General features: G+C 45.5%; 3 protein-coding genes across 3 annotated transcripts in view; 1 reads left to right on the forward strand and 2 right to left on the reverse strand.

Annotated features, from left to right (window-relative positions):
• Positions 1 to 511: 511 nt before the first annotated feature.
• Positions 512 to 6480, reverse strand: msl2a (MSL complex subunit 2a). The gene is made up of 3 exons (XM_034575545.1): positions 5437 to 6480; positions 2952 to 4363; positions 512 to 2519 (listed from the first exon to the last, which is right to left on the reverse strand). Exons 1-3 carry the CDS (start codon positions 5576 to 5578, stop codon positions 2217 to 2219), a joined length of 1857 nt encoding a protein of 618 aa, XP_034431436.1. The 5' UTR covers positions 5579 to 6480; the 3' UTR covers positions 512 to 2216.
• Positions 6481 to 7813: 1333 nt separating this feature from the next.
• Positions 7814 to 13153, forward strand: pccb (propionyl-CoA carboxylase subunit beta). Its single transcript, XM_034575546.1, has 15 exons — positions 7814 to 8088; positions 8788 to 8907; positions 9001 to 9069; positions 9162 to 9218; positions 9376 to 9489; positions 9672 to 9782; positions 10056 to 10164; positions 10455 to 10575; positions 10679 to 10760; positions 10857 to 10980; positions 11126 to 11233; positions 11549 to 11649; positions 11851 to 11949; positions 12042 to 12141; positions 12218 to 13153. Exons 1-15 carry the CDS (start codon positions 7846 to 7848, stop codon positions 12337 to 12339), a joined length of 1680 nt encoding a protein of 559 aa, XP_034431437.1. The 5' UTR covers positions 7814 to 7845; the 3' UTR covers positions 12340 to 13153.
• A 1288-nt stretch (positions 13154 to 14441) lies between these two features.
• stag1a (stromal antigen 1a) overlaps positions 14442 to 16693 on the reverse strand; it is a 40444-nt gene continuing 38192 nt past the window's right edge. Inside the window, exons 31-32 of the mRNA XM_034575543.1 lie at positions 16482 to 16562; positions 14442 to 16159 (exon numbers count right to left, since the gene is read on the reverse strand). Of these exons, the coding sequence (XP_034431434.1) occupies positions 16136 to 16159; positions 16482 to 16562 (105 nt within the window). The 3' untranslated portion in view covers positions 14442 to 16135. The remainder of the gene's footprint in view (positions 16160 to 16481; positions 16563 to 16693) is intronic.

Consider the following 16693-nt stretch of genomic DNA (forward strand, 5'->3'; position numbering starts at 1 on the left):
TCAACGTTTGGACTTTATTTTTCAACCTTTTCAGTTCTTTTTTTAAATGCAAAAGGAAAAATAGATAACTCTCCTCCACAGAAACTCTTTTGTAGTTTTAGTTTCAATTACAATTGGCTGCTATACAGATTGAATATAATGTCGATATCTCAACAACTACTGGATGTTCTGCCATGAAAACATGTACATTCATATAACTTTTATCCTCCCCAGACTTGGCCTGTAGCGCCCCCGTCAGCCTCACATCATGTTGTGTAAAATATAATTTTCTTGCAAACTTTTAATCAGAAATTTCTCCACTAATGTATTTTACCTAAAAAAAACTAAACATCTATATTCAACTGTTTTACTCAAGCTTCCTGTAGAGATTTAAACTTAATGTTTCAAAGTTTTTATATTTTTAAGTGTAAGGTACCACTGCAGTTCTTACTCTTACACAATCAAACACACTCACGTTCATTAAGTTAAGTCAAAGTCAGATTCCCCCTCTACACAAATAACGACACAAAACTGAAAAAGTAAAAAACTATCATTTAATCCATGTTGTATTACATGTTTCCATATTATGGCAGTGAATGTTTCAGCAATAATAAGAGTCACTCCTCAAACAAGAGTTTTTAAATTAAAAAAAAAAAAAAAAAAAACAATACCAAAAACTAATCAGGGTTCAAGTAATGCCCAAAAGAAATACATTTTGAAACATACACACACGCTGCAGGAAGATAGATCATATTAGCCGATCACACTGTAATCCACCTGCTACTTCCTGTTCCGTGAGCGGAGAACCAAGGTGTTAGTTTGGTCAGCCTGAGTCCCCTCTCTCTGTCTCTCTCTCCTTCAGTCTGTTTTTGGTCGCCATGACTGAACTGAACAACATGTGGTACTTACAGCTGAGACTGTAAACACAAACACAGATGACACACAGCCTCGTGGGTTATAGGAGGGCTTCAAGGTGCTTTAACCAAAACGCACACACATACATACATACATACATACATACATATACACACACACACACATACACAGACAGTGGTACCAAATCTCAAACACTTGGTATCAAAAATAGTCTCTGAGTTGGTCTCTTATCAGTCATGACACATACAACTGTGGGGCAAAATGGATACGCTGATTATATTTTGTGTTGTTAATGACAACCTATGGCTTCAGTTTATCTAAACACACACACACACACAATCAACACATGACGGTGTAATATTTTTTAGAAGACAGTTATAGTCGACTAATGGCGATACTGTAAACGACTGCATGTTTACAGGAGAGCCCGGAGACTCCTTATTGGTGCCCCTATTGCTATGGTAACCAAGAATGGTTTTAGTTGTAATCGTGCCAATCAATTAGACTAAGTGCTCACAGCCGACCATCCGCAACCCTCACTGACGTTACAGTAAATCTCAGCAGGAGCATACACACAAACAAACACACTCATACAAACATACAGAGAAACCATGGAGCCAGCCAAGTGCTTTGACATTATCTCGCTGCCCGTACAACGCCTGCATCAGTCAAGTTCATTAAGACAATTTCATTAAACAGCCAACAGTACTTGGATCGAGTAGGTTGATGAGATAGAAAAAGGCATACAGTCTTATGTGAGAAGTTCTCCATTGATTAGTCACAAGAATCATTCACCGCTTAAAGTGTGAACACGCACATGGTTGAGGATTAGTAAAGGCCGTCCTGATGCCAAAGATGCATTTCTTTAAAACATACACAGAGTAATACTCGTGGAAAAATGCTGTGACAAGTAACTGAGATATGATGATGCAGGCTTTGATGCCAGTACGCACCAAAACACGCACTCATGCATGCACGCACACACAGAAAACACAAAACCTGGTATGGGTTCCTATTGCCTCTTACAGTATGTCTGTGATACATAAACAAACAAAAAAAAAAAGCACCTCTGAAGTACAGAACAGCCGTGGAACCGAGTATAAGTGTTAAACTACAGACAGGCAACAACACACACCGGCAAACAGGCACAATACAGGAGGCTTTGGCACACCCATGCTAGTCTTACTACTCAGCATTTTCCAACACAGAAGAAGAGCAGGTTACAGGACAGGACAGACCCATAGCTGCCTTAGATTGCCTCCCCTGCGGAGGGTGGGAGGTACGGGGTTGTCTGTCAGACACAAAGTTCAGCCGTCACATTCATTCAGCACAGAGCTGTCCGTTTCTGGAGTCCCAGCCTCTCATCCGATCAGCAGCTCCAGGCTGTCCTCGTAGTTGGGCTCTTGTGGGGGGCTCGGGGACAGGAAGGCCGTGGTCACAGGGGTTCCCGTCGCCGTGGCCACGTTGAGGAGGGTGTTCGCTCGTATGCTGGAGGTCGGCGGGTTGCGGAGTGCCGCGGCCGCCGTGATGCTGGTGAGGTTGATGCCGAGCGTGAGCCGCGTCTGTTCCAGTGCTTTTTCCGGCACGGCGAAGGCCTCGAGCTTCTTCTCACCGTTGGCCATGTAGGAGTTCTGGCAACCTCTGCAGATACAATCCAAGCATGCCTGAGAGAGATGACAGGGAATAGATGAGGAGATGTGCATCACACCAATGTCACATGAAAGCTGCAAGGAAGCATCTTAAAGAATGTAGTCCAGACAAATGAGGAATTTAGATACATGTCTCTTTTCCCAATCAAAATAAAAAAGCCTTTAGACACATTTAACTTAAATAAAAGCTTAAAGACGGGTCAGTTAATAGTCTTATAATTTCTAGTATGTTTATTTGTGAGTTATCTTGGCAACAAATTCTCTTATGGAGGTTCATACTAAAAATATCATAGTGTTTACTCACACTACATAAAATGATTACATCAATAATCTATATTCAATCTCATAATATTGCCTTGCATTTTTGAAGGGCTGATTAAATAGACTAAATTAGCTGTCAATAAAAACCATTAAATAATTTGATACAGTCTGTGATCATTGTTTCACCTTGCGGTTTGAGTAACAGGGACAGCGTTGCCCCCTGCAGGTCAACACAGAGGGGTTCTGAGTGGCCCTGCCACACTTGCAGCCCTTCTTCTCCACTGGCTTCTTGTATGGAGGCCTGGCAGGAGCGGGGGGCACCAGGCAGCCTGACATCAACCGCTGGTCTTTGCTCCGGTCCTTGGTCTTGGAGCCCCCGCCGCTGCGGGCCTTGGCGTGCGGCTTCTTATGGGCGGGATCGACATGCTTCCTGGCACCTTTACTGTGGATGGGGGCAGGTCGGCTGGGCTTTGGAGGCGCCCCGTTGGGAACGGATGAGTACGTGTGTGCTGGTACAGTTAAAGAGGGCGGGGGTGGTTGTGTGTGCGGTGGATGAGAGGGGTTTGGAGTGTGTAAATGTGAGGACGAGCCCTGTAGGATGGAGGTGATGGGGAGGGGATTCACCTTTTCCCTGTCACTCTCTGAACGAGAGCGTTTGCGGTTAAGGCGGACAGGCGGGGGCTTTGCGGCTGGAGGAGGATTGTAGGAGGGTGTGAGTATATGAGCACCATGGCTCGCCACAGTGTTAGTCCTGTCTGTTTGAATCTGTGTGTAGTTATGAGCAGCATCGAGCTGTATGTACATTTGAGTGTGCGTTCTGTCCGTGGCTATGTGTGAATGAGTGTGCGTCCTGTCTGGAAGTGTGTGAGTGGGATCTCGACTCGGCTGAAGGGGATCCAAAGTCTGTAAGACCTCCTCCACGCTGAGCAGCAACACCTCCCCCTCCTCCAGCTCTCTGCTGCTTGATTGCCCATCCCTGAGAGAGCACACGGTGCCTGGACTTGGAGCTAAAGGTCCAGTGGTCAGACTCAGTTCCAGACCACCACAACCAGTACTGGAGACAGGTATGCCTCCCTGTGGCTGTTCCTCTACCAGCTCACATACCTCCAGCTCAGGAGAAGAGGGATCTAGATCCTCCAGCACTTCTCCGTTGCATTCCTGCGGTCCATTGGAACAGGGAGGGTCAGAGAAGGAGCTCTGTGGTACAGCCGAGAGCTCTGCAGGAACAGGTGGCGCCTCAGTGGGGGTAAGTGACTCAGGCGCAGAAGGATTCACGTCTGCCTGCGCCAGGCTTGGGTCCTCTGTTTCTATATCCTCTTCGTGTGACATAAGCACTTCCTCTAACAAGGCCATAACCTCTGGAGATCCTTCCACATGGCTGCTGACCAACTGCAGCAACGGTGAATGAGTTACATATAGGCAAAGCTTCCTGTAGCACTGAACCAGCAAGGTGAGCTGCTTGTTCTCCTGGAAGCAGGAATAGTCCTTACAGCGGCTGCACGACGGCCGGATGTGCATCTGCTGTCCTTTACAGCCCAGGCACACGTAATGCTGACACTCTGCATGTGTTGGGGAAACGGGATCCTGGAGAAGTTTACCTGAGACAAAAACAAGAGGGAGGTGTTAATCCACTTGTTTATCCACCTCGCACTTATGCAAAGCAAATGTGAAACGATCAATAATGTCGCTGGACTAGAGTCATTTAAGGCCATTTCCATTCCCCACCATGCCTCTCTAGAAACTGTTTTAATTACCTCAAATCCCCCCCCCCCCCCCCCCCCCCCCGCTATTTCCTCAAACAATGACAAATGCTTTACCAGAGCTTCAAGTGATTTATTCAAATATCAGAAATAAAAAAGATATGATGCTCACAGGTAGGAAGCAAATGCTCACAAAAGGAGATTCAGCAACCAGATAACTGTCGGAGTGATTGCTTGAAAAATGACAGAGACTTTTCTGTGAAGTGACTGATAAACAACATTAATCAATCATCCAGATTGATTTTAAATCTATTAAGTTAGATGCTGGTGCGTTTTGGAACCCGACTGTCCTACTTCATTGGAAACCTGCTGAATTAATGTTCTCACTGTCTTGATTTCACCTGCTTACATCATCCAACCTGTAGTGCCGCTTAAATATTGTCAAAAAGCACAAGAATTAAAAAAAATAAACACAATTATACAAGCGACGTGATCCTGCCCTTCAGGTGTTGGTGGGGGGGATGCTGCTCCTGGGCCGAGCGGCTTAGTGAATAGGAAACACATGGCTCTGCAGCAGGCACAACAACAGAGGAGTCATCTGTCTTGACGAGAGGACAGATGACTGGGGCTCGTCCTCGGTTGCCACGGGAGACGGCGGTGGTGCGCACGACAGATCGTGTCCACCGCTGCGAGCACGCGCACACACACACACGCACGCGCGCCCACGCACACTCCAAGTCCATGTGAATAGTAAAGCGATGAATTCAGATGAGTGCAGTGGGGAGAGCGATGGTAGCCGTGTTGCGACACAGCGCAGCATCGGAGCAGGTGCTACGTGTTGCTGCCACACACACACACACACACACACACACACACACACACACACACACACACACACACACACACACACACACACACACACACACAAACACACACAAACACACACAAACTGATGTTTGCAGGATGCTTACCACAGACCAGGCATGCGAGGGACTGTCGGAAGAAGGGCAGGAGCGTGTACATCTCTGCGAAGGTGTGAGGCTGCCGCGGGTCACACTGCAGCACGGCCCGGCTGGCGGACACGTACAGAGCGGTTGCATTGACCGGGTTCATAGCGGTGCACTCCGGCCGCGGGGAACCGCGGCCCGGGAGAGGGGGGGGGGGAAACGATAATCCAGCCACTGGCTCCGGTGCAGCTAGAGAGAGCCGAGGTGTCAGGGGCGGATGGAGGAAACAGAAACCGAACCTGCCGCTGCAGCGATCACCCGCTCCAGTGTGTCATTTTACACATGCGAATCAACAACACACACAATAACACACAGCGGACATGGTGAAGCGGTAAACGCGCACACTGGTAGCCCCGGCTAGCGGCTAACCACAGATAGCATCGCCGGTTCGCGGACGCTCTTATGCACCAGATCACGAATAAAGTTTAAGTGAATTCGGACCCCGGGTTGTAATCACTCACATTATACCCCCGCGGTGCCCAACAGCCTGCGGCGAGTCAAACGATCACACGACCCATGGTTTCAAAAAAGGGTTAGCATTATGTAGCTAGCGTTAGCTCACGGCATCAGCCAAACGTTGTGGCACAGAGAGGGTGGATGTTGGCCATAGGGCCGGTGAACTACCCCCAACACGGCCGCAGCCTCGTCGGTGACAAACTGGGCGACGAGCCGCTGCTAAGATCGCAAATGTGTTTGGTTAGCAATTAGCTAACAGATCACAGGCGCGCACTTGATGTAAACAAAGCTAAGCGGCTAGCGCTAGCATGGCTAGCCAAAATTAGCGAGCGAAGAATCAAGCATATCAATGGGCCGCCTTATGCGTCGCACGCGGGACGGAAGCGGATGCGGCAAAGTGAAATCCTTCGGTTCTGGTACGTTTTGCTGTAAAACTTAACGAGAGGTGACCGGAACATGGCGAACTGGTCGTTTAACAAATGCATCAAACACTCGATCCTCCACTTTTCCTCGCGTCAACCCCTCTCGACGAGCACGATAACCACGCGAGACTTCCCCCCCCAGTTACCCTGGTTACTGTAGTGCGCGAGGGCTCCACGGCGTCGGCTCGTGCCCGCGATCACTTCCTTCACTAAATTACTATTTTATTTCAATCTGTGTTAAACTATGTTTTATCTGAACCCTGAGTCTGAGAAATATAAGTCTTCATCTTCATCTTCACCATCACCATCATTATCATTATCATCATAATTATCATCTTCACCATCATCATCATCGTCATCAACAACATCAACCTCATCCTCATCCTCGTCATCTTCATCTTCATCATTATTATCATCATCAACAACATCATCACCATCTTCACCATCAACAATAATAACTAGTGAATACAAATAAGTATAAATAATAATATATATATATTATTATATTATATATATATTACTATTCCTAAGATGTCATCATCAAAACCTTACAGCAAAGAAATGAAATGTAATTGAGACTTGATATTTTACAGTTTAACCATAATAATAGTAACATAATAATAGTTATAATAAATAACTTTAAATGAAAAGAAAACACAAATACAACCAACTATATAACTAATAAATTAAGAAAATGTGTAACATATATACTTTCACCTAAAATGTAAACATAAATGCACTTTGCTTCATTGTTTATTCTGTAAAATAATATTAGCACACAAAACACCACACTGATAAGTCTGTGAAAGGCTCATATCGGCTGATCAGTCAGGTTCTATGATCTATAAACTATGTCACTCACATAGGTTAGAATTTCTGTCTGAACTGTAAACCTCACCTATACATGTGTGCTTGTGTCATTATTAACATTTACTCTTGTTAAACATCCTGTCAGGCAGCCCTTACCTCCTGTTACCCAACACCACAACATTAACTATAATGACGACGCTTCTAATTAAAAAATGAAATCAAAAAATCAATCAAATAGAAAACAAATGTCTCCCAGTGAAAAAGCGGTGAGTCCTGGGGAGGATCTCCTGCACCTAACACCTGACACCTAAATATTTCACTAGGGAATTGGCTGGAGAAAGTCAGGAGAAAGTCCGGAGGCTCTCACTCGGACATTTGCGTTCATACGTACAGCCCCTCCGGAGAAAGTCCGGAGGATCAGCAGGGTCCAGTGCCTGTCTGGGAGCAGCTGCACCTGACAAACCAAATCCAGGGCAGAGACACCCCGTGACTTTCAGACGAGCGGCCTCAGTGAACCACTGGAAACCTGTTCCCCTCCAGGCCCCGCCCCTCAGCCCTGGGGATAGAAAATCCCTTCTCCCTGATTGGCTGAGAGAACTCGCCCCCCTTTCGCTATTGGCTCAAACGTCTGCCTGTCATCCTCATGGTCTCCTGTCGGCCGATACGAGCAGCAGCAGCAGCAAAGATGGCGGCCTTCACTGTGGCTCGGAGCAGCTGCGGACTGTTGAACGGGCTGCGGACGTCTTTCCGGGGTTTGGCGCAGGTGAAACATGGCGCAGCCGCAGCCTCGGTGCAGCAGACCCGCCTGCGGCCCGACAGACGCTGGTACTCGGCCGGCCACCCCTCCGTGAGGGAGCGGATCGAGCAGAAACGGGAGGCGGCGCTGGTCGGTGGAGGTCAGGGGAGAATAGATGCTCAGCACAAGAGGGTAAAACAAACCAACACTGACTTTCATTCATTAATAAGTTATTATTTATCTGCTGTAGTAACTGTGGCAGCTGGAGTGGTTGACAGGTGAAATGCCTGGCTCAAAGGCTTTGCGTCAGGGGTTGCTGCTGGAGTGTCACTTCTTCCTTGAAACACACGTAAAAGTGACCTTCACCAACTTTCTAGAGTTGCTCATGGGATGTTATGAGATACACAATCCAGCTGTCAGTGCCCTCGAGCAAGGCACCGATCCTCTGCTAGTTAAAGTTACAAGTTAAAGCTGTAGATTGCAGGTTTAAAGGTTGAGTGTGTAGAATTCAGTGACATCTAGTGGTGAAGTTGCATGCTGCAGCTGAACACCCCTCACCTCACCCTCCCCTTCCAAACATGAGAGAGAACCTGTGGTAACCTTCAATTGTCAAAAGGTCTTTAGTTTGTCCAGTCTGGGCTCCTGTAAAAAACATGGCTGCCTCCACAGAGAGGACCCGCTACTGATGTAAATATAAAGTATTTAAATATACAGGCCTCATTCAGAAAATTCCAGAAAACAACAAGAGAAAGTGTTGCTTCAGTAATAATTGCCAAGAAACTGCCCTGACTACAATGGCTTTGATACAAATTTCATATTTTGTGTTATGTTGCATGAATGCAGTGTTGTGTTCTTTCAGGTAAATCCGTACTAACTGTGTGTGTGTTTCAGGGGAAGCTGACAGCCAGGGAGCGTGTGGCGCTGCTGCTGGACCCCGAGTCCTTTGTGGAGACGGACATGTTTGTGGAGCATCGCTGCTCCGACTTCGGCATGGAGCAGGACAGAAACAAGGTGACGGCACGTGTCATACGTTGTCCACGTAAAAAGTTCGTAGCAGTTCATGCCTTTTTTGATTTGAGCCATTTCTCTCTCTCTCTGTCTTAGTTCCCAGGCGACAGCGTGGTGACAGGCCGAGGACGGATCAACGGCCGACTGGTCTATGTGTTCAGTCAGGTGCAATAAATAATTATATTGTAGGAATATTAAATATTAAACAGCTGTTTCACTGGTGTAATTTTTATTTTCTCTTTTTCTGTTTCTCTCAGGACTTCACAGTGTTTGGTGGCAGTCTGTCTGGAGCTCACGCACAAAAGATCTGTAAGGTAGGTTTGTGTAACCGTCAGAAATATTTAATTTCATATATTTCATATTTTACTTGGGTGTGAGGCATCTGCAGCATTAAACTTGTGAGCCGTCCTTCTGCGCTCTGAGACTGTATCATTTCGTCAGTGGTTCCTCACATTCACGTTCTGCTCTCAGATCATGGACCAGGCCATGATGGTGGGAGCTCCGGTCATCGGGCTGAACGACTCTGGAGGAGCTCGGATCCAGGAAGGGGTGGAGTCTCTGGCTGGATATGCAGATATATTCCTGGTGTGGTCATTTTGCAGAATCCTTACACCTCACTGAAAACTCAATATCTAAAATCACACTTAACATCTGAGTCTCTACTCTGTGATTCAAGCAGTTGCCACAATCGGCACCTTGCATTTAAAACATTTTGAAAAGCTCATATCTGGAGCTTCATGGGCTGTTTCTGACTTTTCTTTTTCCAGAGGAATGTGTTGGCCTCTGGAGTCGTCCCTCAGATCTCCCTCGTCATGGGTCCCTGTGCAGGAGGAGCTGTCTACTCCCCTGCTCTGACAGATTTCACTTTCATGGTTAAGGTATTAAAGCGCGCAACAAATAATCCCCAGCTGTTCTGCTTTTTTATCCAATAAACATTTCATTTGATCTTAGCAACAGAAGACAATGTTTTTAAGTATTTCCAATATGCCGGTTTTGTTTGTGTGTGTGTGTGTGTGTGTGTGTGTGTGTGTGTGTGTGTGTGTGTGTGTGTGTGTGTGTGTGTGTGTGTGTGTGTGTGTGTGTGTGTGTGTGTGTGTGTGTGTGTGTGTGTGTGTGTGTGTGTGTGTGTGTGTGTGTGTGTGTGTGTTTAGGACACATCGTACCTGTTCATCACGGGACCTGATGTTGTGAAGTCTGTCACCAACGAGGATGTGACTCAAGAGGAGCTCGGTGGAGCCAAGACACACACCTCTGTTTCTGGTTAGTTTGCACGTACAAGCTTTTTATCTCTCCTCAGTTTGTTCTGTTGCTATATTTTCACATCCAAAATCGGTGTCTGGCTGCTGTTATGTAAATACTCAGCTGTAGCAGCAGCTGGATCTCATTACCGGGGACCCAGTCATGTTCCAGTGGCCGTATTCTGGAAAAGTGAACGAAAGCTGATCCATGTAAATCTCGCAGTGGCTCATCTGTGCCCCCTTCTCTTCGACCCAAACACACGGGGGGTTAGGAATCGTCAAAAAAAAGCATCTTGTCTATTTCTTCCTCAGGCGTCGCTCATCACGCGTTTGAGAACGACGTTGAAGCCCTCCTCAACCTGCGAGAGTTCTTCAACTTCCTGCCTCTCAGCAACCAGGACCCCGCCCCCATCAGGGAATGCCACGACCCCAGGTGAACCAATCGTCCTCACCTCTGCTTTTACCAAACAACCAATCAACGTCAGAGAATATCTTTTTATTTCCAACGTGTCTGATACCTCTGTCGTTTTTTTCAGCGATCGTCTGGTAGCTTCACTGGACACCATCGTCCCGTTTGAGTCAACCAAAGCCTATGACATGCTGGACATCATTCAGTCAGTACGTACACACACACACACACACACACACACTGTGCAACTACATCCCATGTCATTTCTGCAAGTAGAAATATTTGACCTCATTGCCTCTGTTCAGATCGTGGATGAGAGAGACTTCTTCGAGATCATGCCCAACTATGCCAAGAACATCGTGGTGGGGTTCGCCCGTATGAACGGACGCACTGTGGGCATCGTGGGTAACCAGCCCAAAGTGGCTTCTGGTGAGTTTAAAAAAAAAAAAGTAACACAACATATTCTACTGGCATTAAAATGTGTGTTTTTTTTTTGGTGATCATATCACATTCTGGTCGCTTTTTACTATTCTGTTGTATTTTAATGTCGGTTCATTTCTGTCTTGTGCATCAGGGTGTTTGGACATCAACTCCTCGGTGAAAGGCGCCCGCTTCGTACGCTTCTGTGACGCCTTCAATATTCCCATCATCACTTTTGTGGATGTTCCAGGCTTCCTGCCAGGTATCCCCCCAAAATCACACTGTGCATGTACACTGGCTGCCTTTACATTCACAAAGGAGTCATACTCTAACTTACATCTGAGTCAGGTGAAGCTGTTGCCCTCTGACTCTCTCTGTGCACTTATTAATAAACAGCAGGATCGATGCACCTGCACAAAAAGTAGGAAAAGATTGAGCCGTAAACTCAGGGAAAATAAACAAGATGCTCCTACATACAGAAATAATCATTTCTACAGTGTGTGGAGCAGAAATTCTTTCCATTGAAACACACTGTCCAATGTGACTGATATGATCTCCCTCTGATGATGGTCAACAGGAACTGCTCAGGAGTACGGAGGCATCATTAGACACGGAGCCAAACTGCTCTTTGCTTTTGCAGAGGCCACCGTCCCAAAGATAACCATCATTACCAGAAAGGTGCGTTTTTGTGTGTATGCTGGTTTTAAAAAAAAAACAAAACATTTTTGTCAGGACCAGTAGACCTCATGTGGACCAAAGCCCAGTCCTAATGAGGCTAAACGGTCTGAGGTCCTGGTTAAGATATGAACTGTGGTTACTGTTAGGGTTTGGCATGAATTGGTTGTGGTTAAGGTTTTGGTGTGTGTGTGTGTATATCAGGCGTATGGAGGAGCCTATGATGTGATGAGCTCCAAACACCTGAGAGGAGACGTGAACTACGCCTGGCCCACAGCTGAGGTTGCCGTCATGGGTGCAAAGGTACAAACTCTTCTGTTGTTTGTCGGTGTCTTTCTCCCTTTGTTTGATCTGACACTGTGTGAGAACCGTTTCTCTGTTGTGTTTTTTCCCAGGGTGCCGTTCAGATCATCTTCAGAGGGAAGGAGAACCAGGCGGAGGCCGAGGCCGAATACGTGGACAAGTTCGCCAACCCCTTCCCAGCTGCCGTTAGAGGTAAACCTCCCGATGTCTCCACAGCTTTCCCAAAAATCTGATTTCACGCTTCAACCATCCAAAATGTTTGTTTTAGGGTTCGTCGATGACATCATCGAGCCGTCGACCACTCGCAGGAAGATCTGCAGAGACCTGGACGTGTTGGCCAGCAAGAAGCAAGTCAACCCCTGGAAGAAACACGCCAACATTCCTCTGTGAAAACACACCCGGACACATTTCCACATCGACACTATTAAAGGCACTCGCTGTGGGATTCTTCCTGTGTGTCGAGTCAATGTGCACATAAACTGCAGCGATTCCCCGTGATGACGACTCTGGTGGCCCGCCAAGCAGATGTTAGTCGTCACTTCGGACTGTTTCCCATTGCTGTTGATTTTAAAACTGTCAGTTTCCACTCCACTAAAAGCAGCACACAGAGACGCACTCCCTGATTTTGTTCATGCTTTAAAAGTGGCTCCAGATTCCCTAATCCAATTTCCTCCAAGCCCACCGCTTATTTGTAAAAAGCATCAACCTCGAGCTGTGGGAAAATGTTTTTGGAGTTTGAACAAAATCAGGAGGAGTGCAGTGTATTAACATCTATATTCAAGATGTTATTGACAATTAACACATTTTACAGCACCCCGAATACACGATTTACAAGATTGTCGTGACAGTAGTGACCATATTGGTCACTATTGATGGTGTTAACTGATATTATTAGAAGAAGGCTGCATATGAAAGAGCAGATTACATGTTGCTGAGCATCTGAGAAAATGCAGGCAACTATCATCATGAGAGTTTAAGCAGAAAATGGTCCGTTGTCATTTATAGTATTTCCAAACCCTGTTGATGTGCCGTTTTAAGTTTTTCTTCTAGGTTGAACTGTAGTTTGCACTTTCAGCTGCAATCCCTTGTGTTAGACGTCGTCTGTTTAGGTCCAGAAAGAGTCGCTCTCACGCCCTGGAACTGTGCCTTTTCTCTCCGGCAGACTTTGTTCTGCCATGTGTAAAATAAACCATGAAATCACCACCATGTGCGTTTTATTTACCTCTAACGCAGCATTTTACGTCGGCGGCCGAGGTTTTAAAACGAACTATAAATGAAAATTGATTTTAAGACTAAAATAAAATGGTTTGAAAGTGGACGACTGCTTTCTCCAGTGTGTGTGTGAAGATTTGAAGGTAGCCACGGTCTTAAATGTTTAAGCAGTTATAATGAATTGCAAATGTGGTGCAGTAGAAATAAAGCTGCTGTCACTCTATGCACGATGAGCTGTTTTCTGTCACGCAGAGCTGTGCCTGGCCTCCTAGTAGAGTCTGTAGAAAGTAAGAATTCAGCGTGAGAACAGAGCAGGAGATCCCAGGCTGGACTCAACGTGAGCAAGTGGGGGGGTTGATGAAGCTTCTAATAGGCAACAGACACAAATATTGAAAAAAAGAAATATCTCAGATTGATGAAGTGGTGACATGTAGAAGACAAAGACGTCAAGAGATGACATTATGTAATTAAAGCCATCATTGTTAAAACTTCACTTGTGGTAACTGCAACTATTTTCCTTATAAAATATGGAAACTGGAGAACAGGAAGCCCGACTTTGTACAAAGTTAAAATCTGCCTTCCAGCTCCTTAAGTTAATCAACATGTTATATTTAATTCAGGGTTCCTGCAGGTTTCACTAAGTAAAATTCAACACTTTTAACTCTGCCAGAGGAGTTTGATGTCTCGGTTATCAGTTTCACATTGGTCATGTTTTTAGTTTAATTACAGCTTCCTAATATCTGTATCATTGAGAAAGAACTAAAACGAAAACACAGACATTAAAAACTATGCAAGTCACATAAACCTCTTAGAAAAACTAAAGTGCTATGGAAGTAGCGTTAAAAGAACTTAAACAAAATTCAGAGCTATCTTAACGTATATAAGTACATAACATTTGAATGTATTTAAGACTTTTTTAGACCCTGCAGGAACCTGTTCATTCATTAAGAAGTGTAGTTTCAGAAATTTGTTCAAAGTATAAAAACAAAAACGTGTCTCTTGTTTTGCTTCCACTTGAGATCAGGGTCTTCTTCTTGTCATTTTTGATTCTCTGTCGTTGCATTGGTGGTGAAAACAAGGGGCCCCTGGTCCTCTTGGGCCCCTGGATCTGTACCCAGCCGTTCTGTTCACTAGTCCATCTGTGGGAGTAAGTGGATTTTGAGTCCAGCTGAAAGAATAAACGATTCAAGCTCCAAGTTCAAATCTTTGAAATCTCTGACAAAGTTGAAATTTGTACTCAACAGAGATGCAGCTGTTTGGAACACAACACAAACCACTGGTCCATAAATCGATTACAGATTTTATTTTATTAAAAAGAATTTAGGTTCACAGAAAAAAAAAAAAAACGGGCTTTTAGAGCATTTTAGGGCAACTGACGTCAACTGCACTGCAGAAAAGATCCAATTGTCTCTGATACTCACAGGAGGACTGACGAGCCGACCAATGAACGACTGACGAGCCGACCAATGAACGACTGACGAGCCAATGAGGAAACGTGAATGATTGATTAACTCGACAGCGGCGGCGAATGAAAATATGGCTGGACACATTCAAAAACACATTCAAACTAATCTGTCAGACACAAAAGATCCATCACTGCACTGGATATGAACAATGATAACAACCAATCTCAATCAGGTAACGCTGCTGTGTGCAGGTGTGAAAACAACCAACTTGAAGTAACTCGATTTGACCTGGAAGATGAACGAACAGATAAATCTGCTGTAATACTGAACCGTGAAACAACTACAATCAGACCATACAGCGCTTTAAAAGCTGGTGTCCCACGGCAACACTCAGCGCTTGGTAACCGTTAGATATGACTTACAGGTGGAGGGGGGAGGGGCTGGAATATACTGTAAATATGTAGGCCACAATTTGGCAACGAACAAGATACATATCGAAGAAAAAGCTGTACAAACATCGGACAAAAACAAAAACACACTTGATTTAAAACTTTAGTACTAAAGCTACAGAATTCAAAATATGTTTATTGTCTTTTTTTTAAAAACTTTTTTTTACTTCAAAAAGCCATTATTCAGAATGTGTGAGTAGGTGTGTGCATGTGAACGTTTCTGAGATCGGAGAGGGGGGGCGGGGCTTCTGTCTGAGGTCGGTCAGCGGGGCGTGGCTTCGCCGTCAAATGACAACACTCGCCTCGACATCACACATAAGGACAAGTTACATCACTTCCTGCAGGTCGGACTACGCCTGTTGACCTCTGCGTGTGCACGTGCGGCTTCTCGTCACCATCGTCACCAACACTACACACACACACACGCGCACGCACGTCACCACCACACCACCAGCACCACCACACACACACACACACACACACACACACACACGGGACTCAGATGGCGAACAGAGAGAGGAGGGGGGGGGGTCATTGGGTGGTAGTAAGAGCAAAGATACAGAACATTTAGTATTGACACCCTCCCCATGTCAGATTTAACCAGACGAATTGAATTGGGACGCCAAAAGAAGGGGGCGGGGCTGTACAGAGTGTTATGTCGCTCTGTGCCGCTGATCGCGAAACAAACAACTGTACGTCTGTTTGACAGAGAACCGGAAAAAAACCCGCAGGTGCTCATATCGGCGGGCTGCAGGATTACGTGGCCAGAGTGACCGCTGAGAAGAGCTGGACCGACAGGATGGAGAGGAAGAGGAGGAAGAATAAGAGCAGGGCGACGAGCCAACGAGGTTCTGGATCCTCCGGCCCGTCTGATAAAAACAGAGCGGCGGCTCGCTCAATGCTTCCAGGTGAGATCCAGCCGACGTGGGATCCGTCAGTCGACAAAACGTCCTTCCATCACGTCTTACAGAAAGAGAAAAGTACTTCAACAATGTGTTTTTTTCTTCTTCTTCTTAAAGAGTTTGGTTGGCAGGTGATCAGACGTCCAAACACCCCCCCTCCCTCATCTGTTTACTCTTGATTTGGATCCTGGTCTCAGGATCTTTGCCTCTTTCTCGATCAGAACATGGGCATGGTGAATCCCTGGAATGACAGAGAGGAGACAATGTCAGGAAGAAATGTCTCCGCTGCAAAGAGTTTAACACTAGACACATAAAGCCAAGTTTAAAATGTCAGGTGAAAGTTTAGTTTCAGTCACTTTCAAGTAACATCAGTACTGAGATTGACTGTCGAAGCTGTAACTGATGATTGTAGATTAATCTGCAGATTGTAAAGCACAAAATAAATATAAAAAACGTCCTAAAATTTGATGAGAAACTGAAATTTTGTAACCTGACTCACCAATAAGTGAACTCATGGTTTTACTTCTACTTATATAAATCAACTAAGTGACTATTTAACTTACCGACTCGTCCTCAATCATTGCTGCAGAGTCAAAGAAGTCTGGTCTTAATTCTGCTCTTTCACGTCTGTTCCTTGATGGCGGCTGGAAGGAAACCCCACATAAAAAACGATTAACAAAGAAGAATCTTAAAATATTTAAAAAACCACACACGATGAACTGGCTCCTGAACCTTCAGTGCCCCTGTGGAAAAGAACAGTTCAACAGGAAGTAAC

This window comes from Hippoglossus hippoglossus, chromosome 22, assembly GCF_009819705.1.
Source record: "Hippoglossus hippoglossus isolate fHipHip1 chromosome 22, fHipHip1.pri, whole genome shotgun sequence".
NCBI classification, from domain to species: Eukaryota; Metazoa; Chordata; class Actinopteri; order Pleuronectiformes; family Pleuronectidae; genus Hippoglossus; species Hippoglossus hippoglossus.

Excerpts from the sequence above, each read along its gene's own strand:
- pccb (XM_034575546.1), top strand. The coding sequence starts at position 7,846 with ATGGCGGCCTTCACTGTGGCTCGGAGCAGCTGCGGACTGTTGAACGGG. Across the intron at positions 10,576-10,678 it reads AGGGAATGCCACGACCCCAG|CGATCGTCTGGTAGCTTCAC; the intron begins GTGAACCAATCG and ends CGTTTTTTTCAG. Across the intron at positions 11,650-11,850 it reads TAACCATCATTACCAGAAAG|GCGTATGGAGGAGCCTATGA; the intron begins GTGCGTTTTTGT and ends TGTGTATATCAG.
- msl2a (XM_034575545.1), bottom strand. The coding sequence starts at position 5,578 with ATGAACCCGGTCAATGCAACCGCTCTGTACGTGTCCGCCAGCCGGGCC. Across the intron at positions 4,364-5,436 it reads CCTCGCATGCCTGGTCTGTG|GTAAACTTCTCCAGGATCCC; the intron begins GTAAGCATCCTG and ends TTTTTGTCTCAG. Across the intron at positions 2,520-2,951 it reads CCTGTTACTCAAACCGCAAG|GCATGCTTGGATTGTATCTG; the intron begins GTGAAACAATGA and ends CATCTCTCTCAG.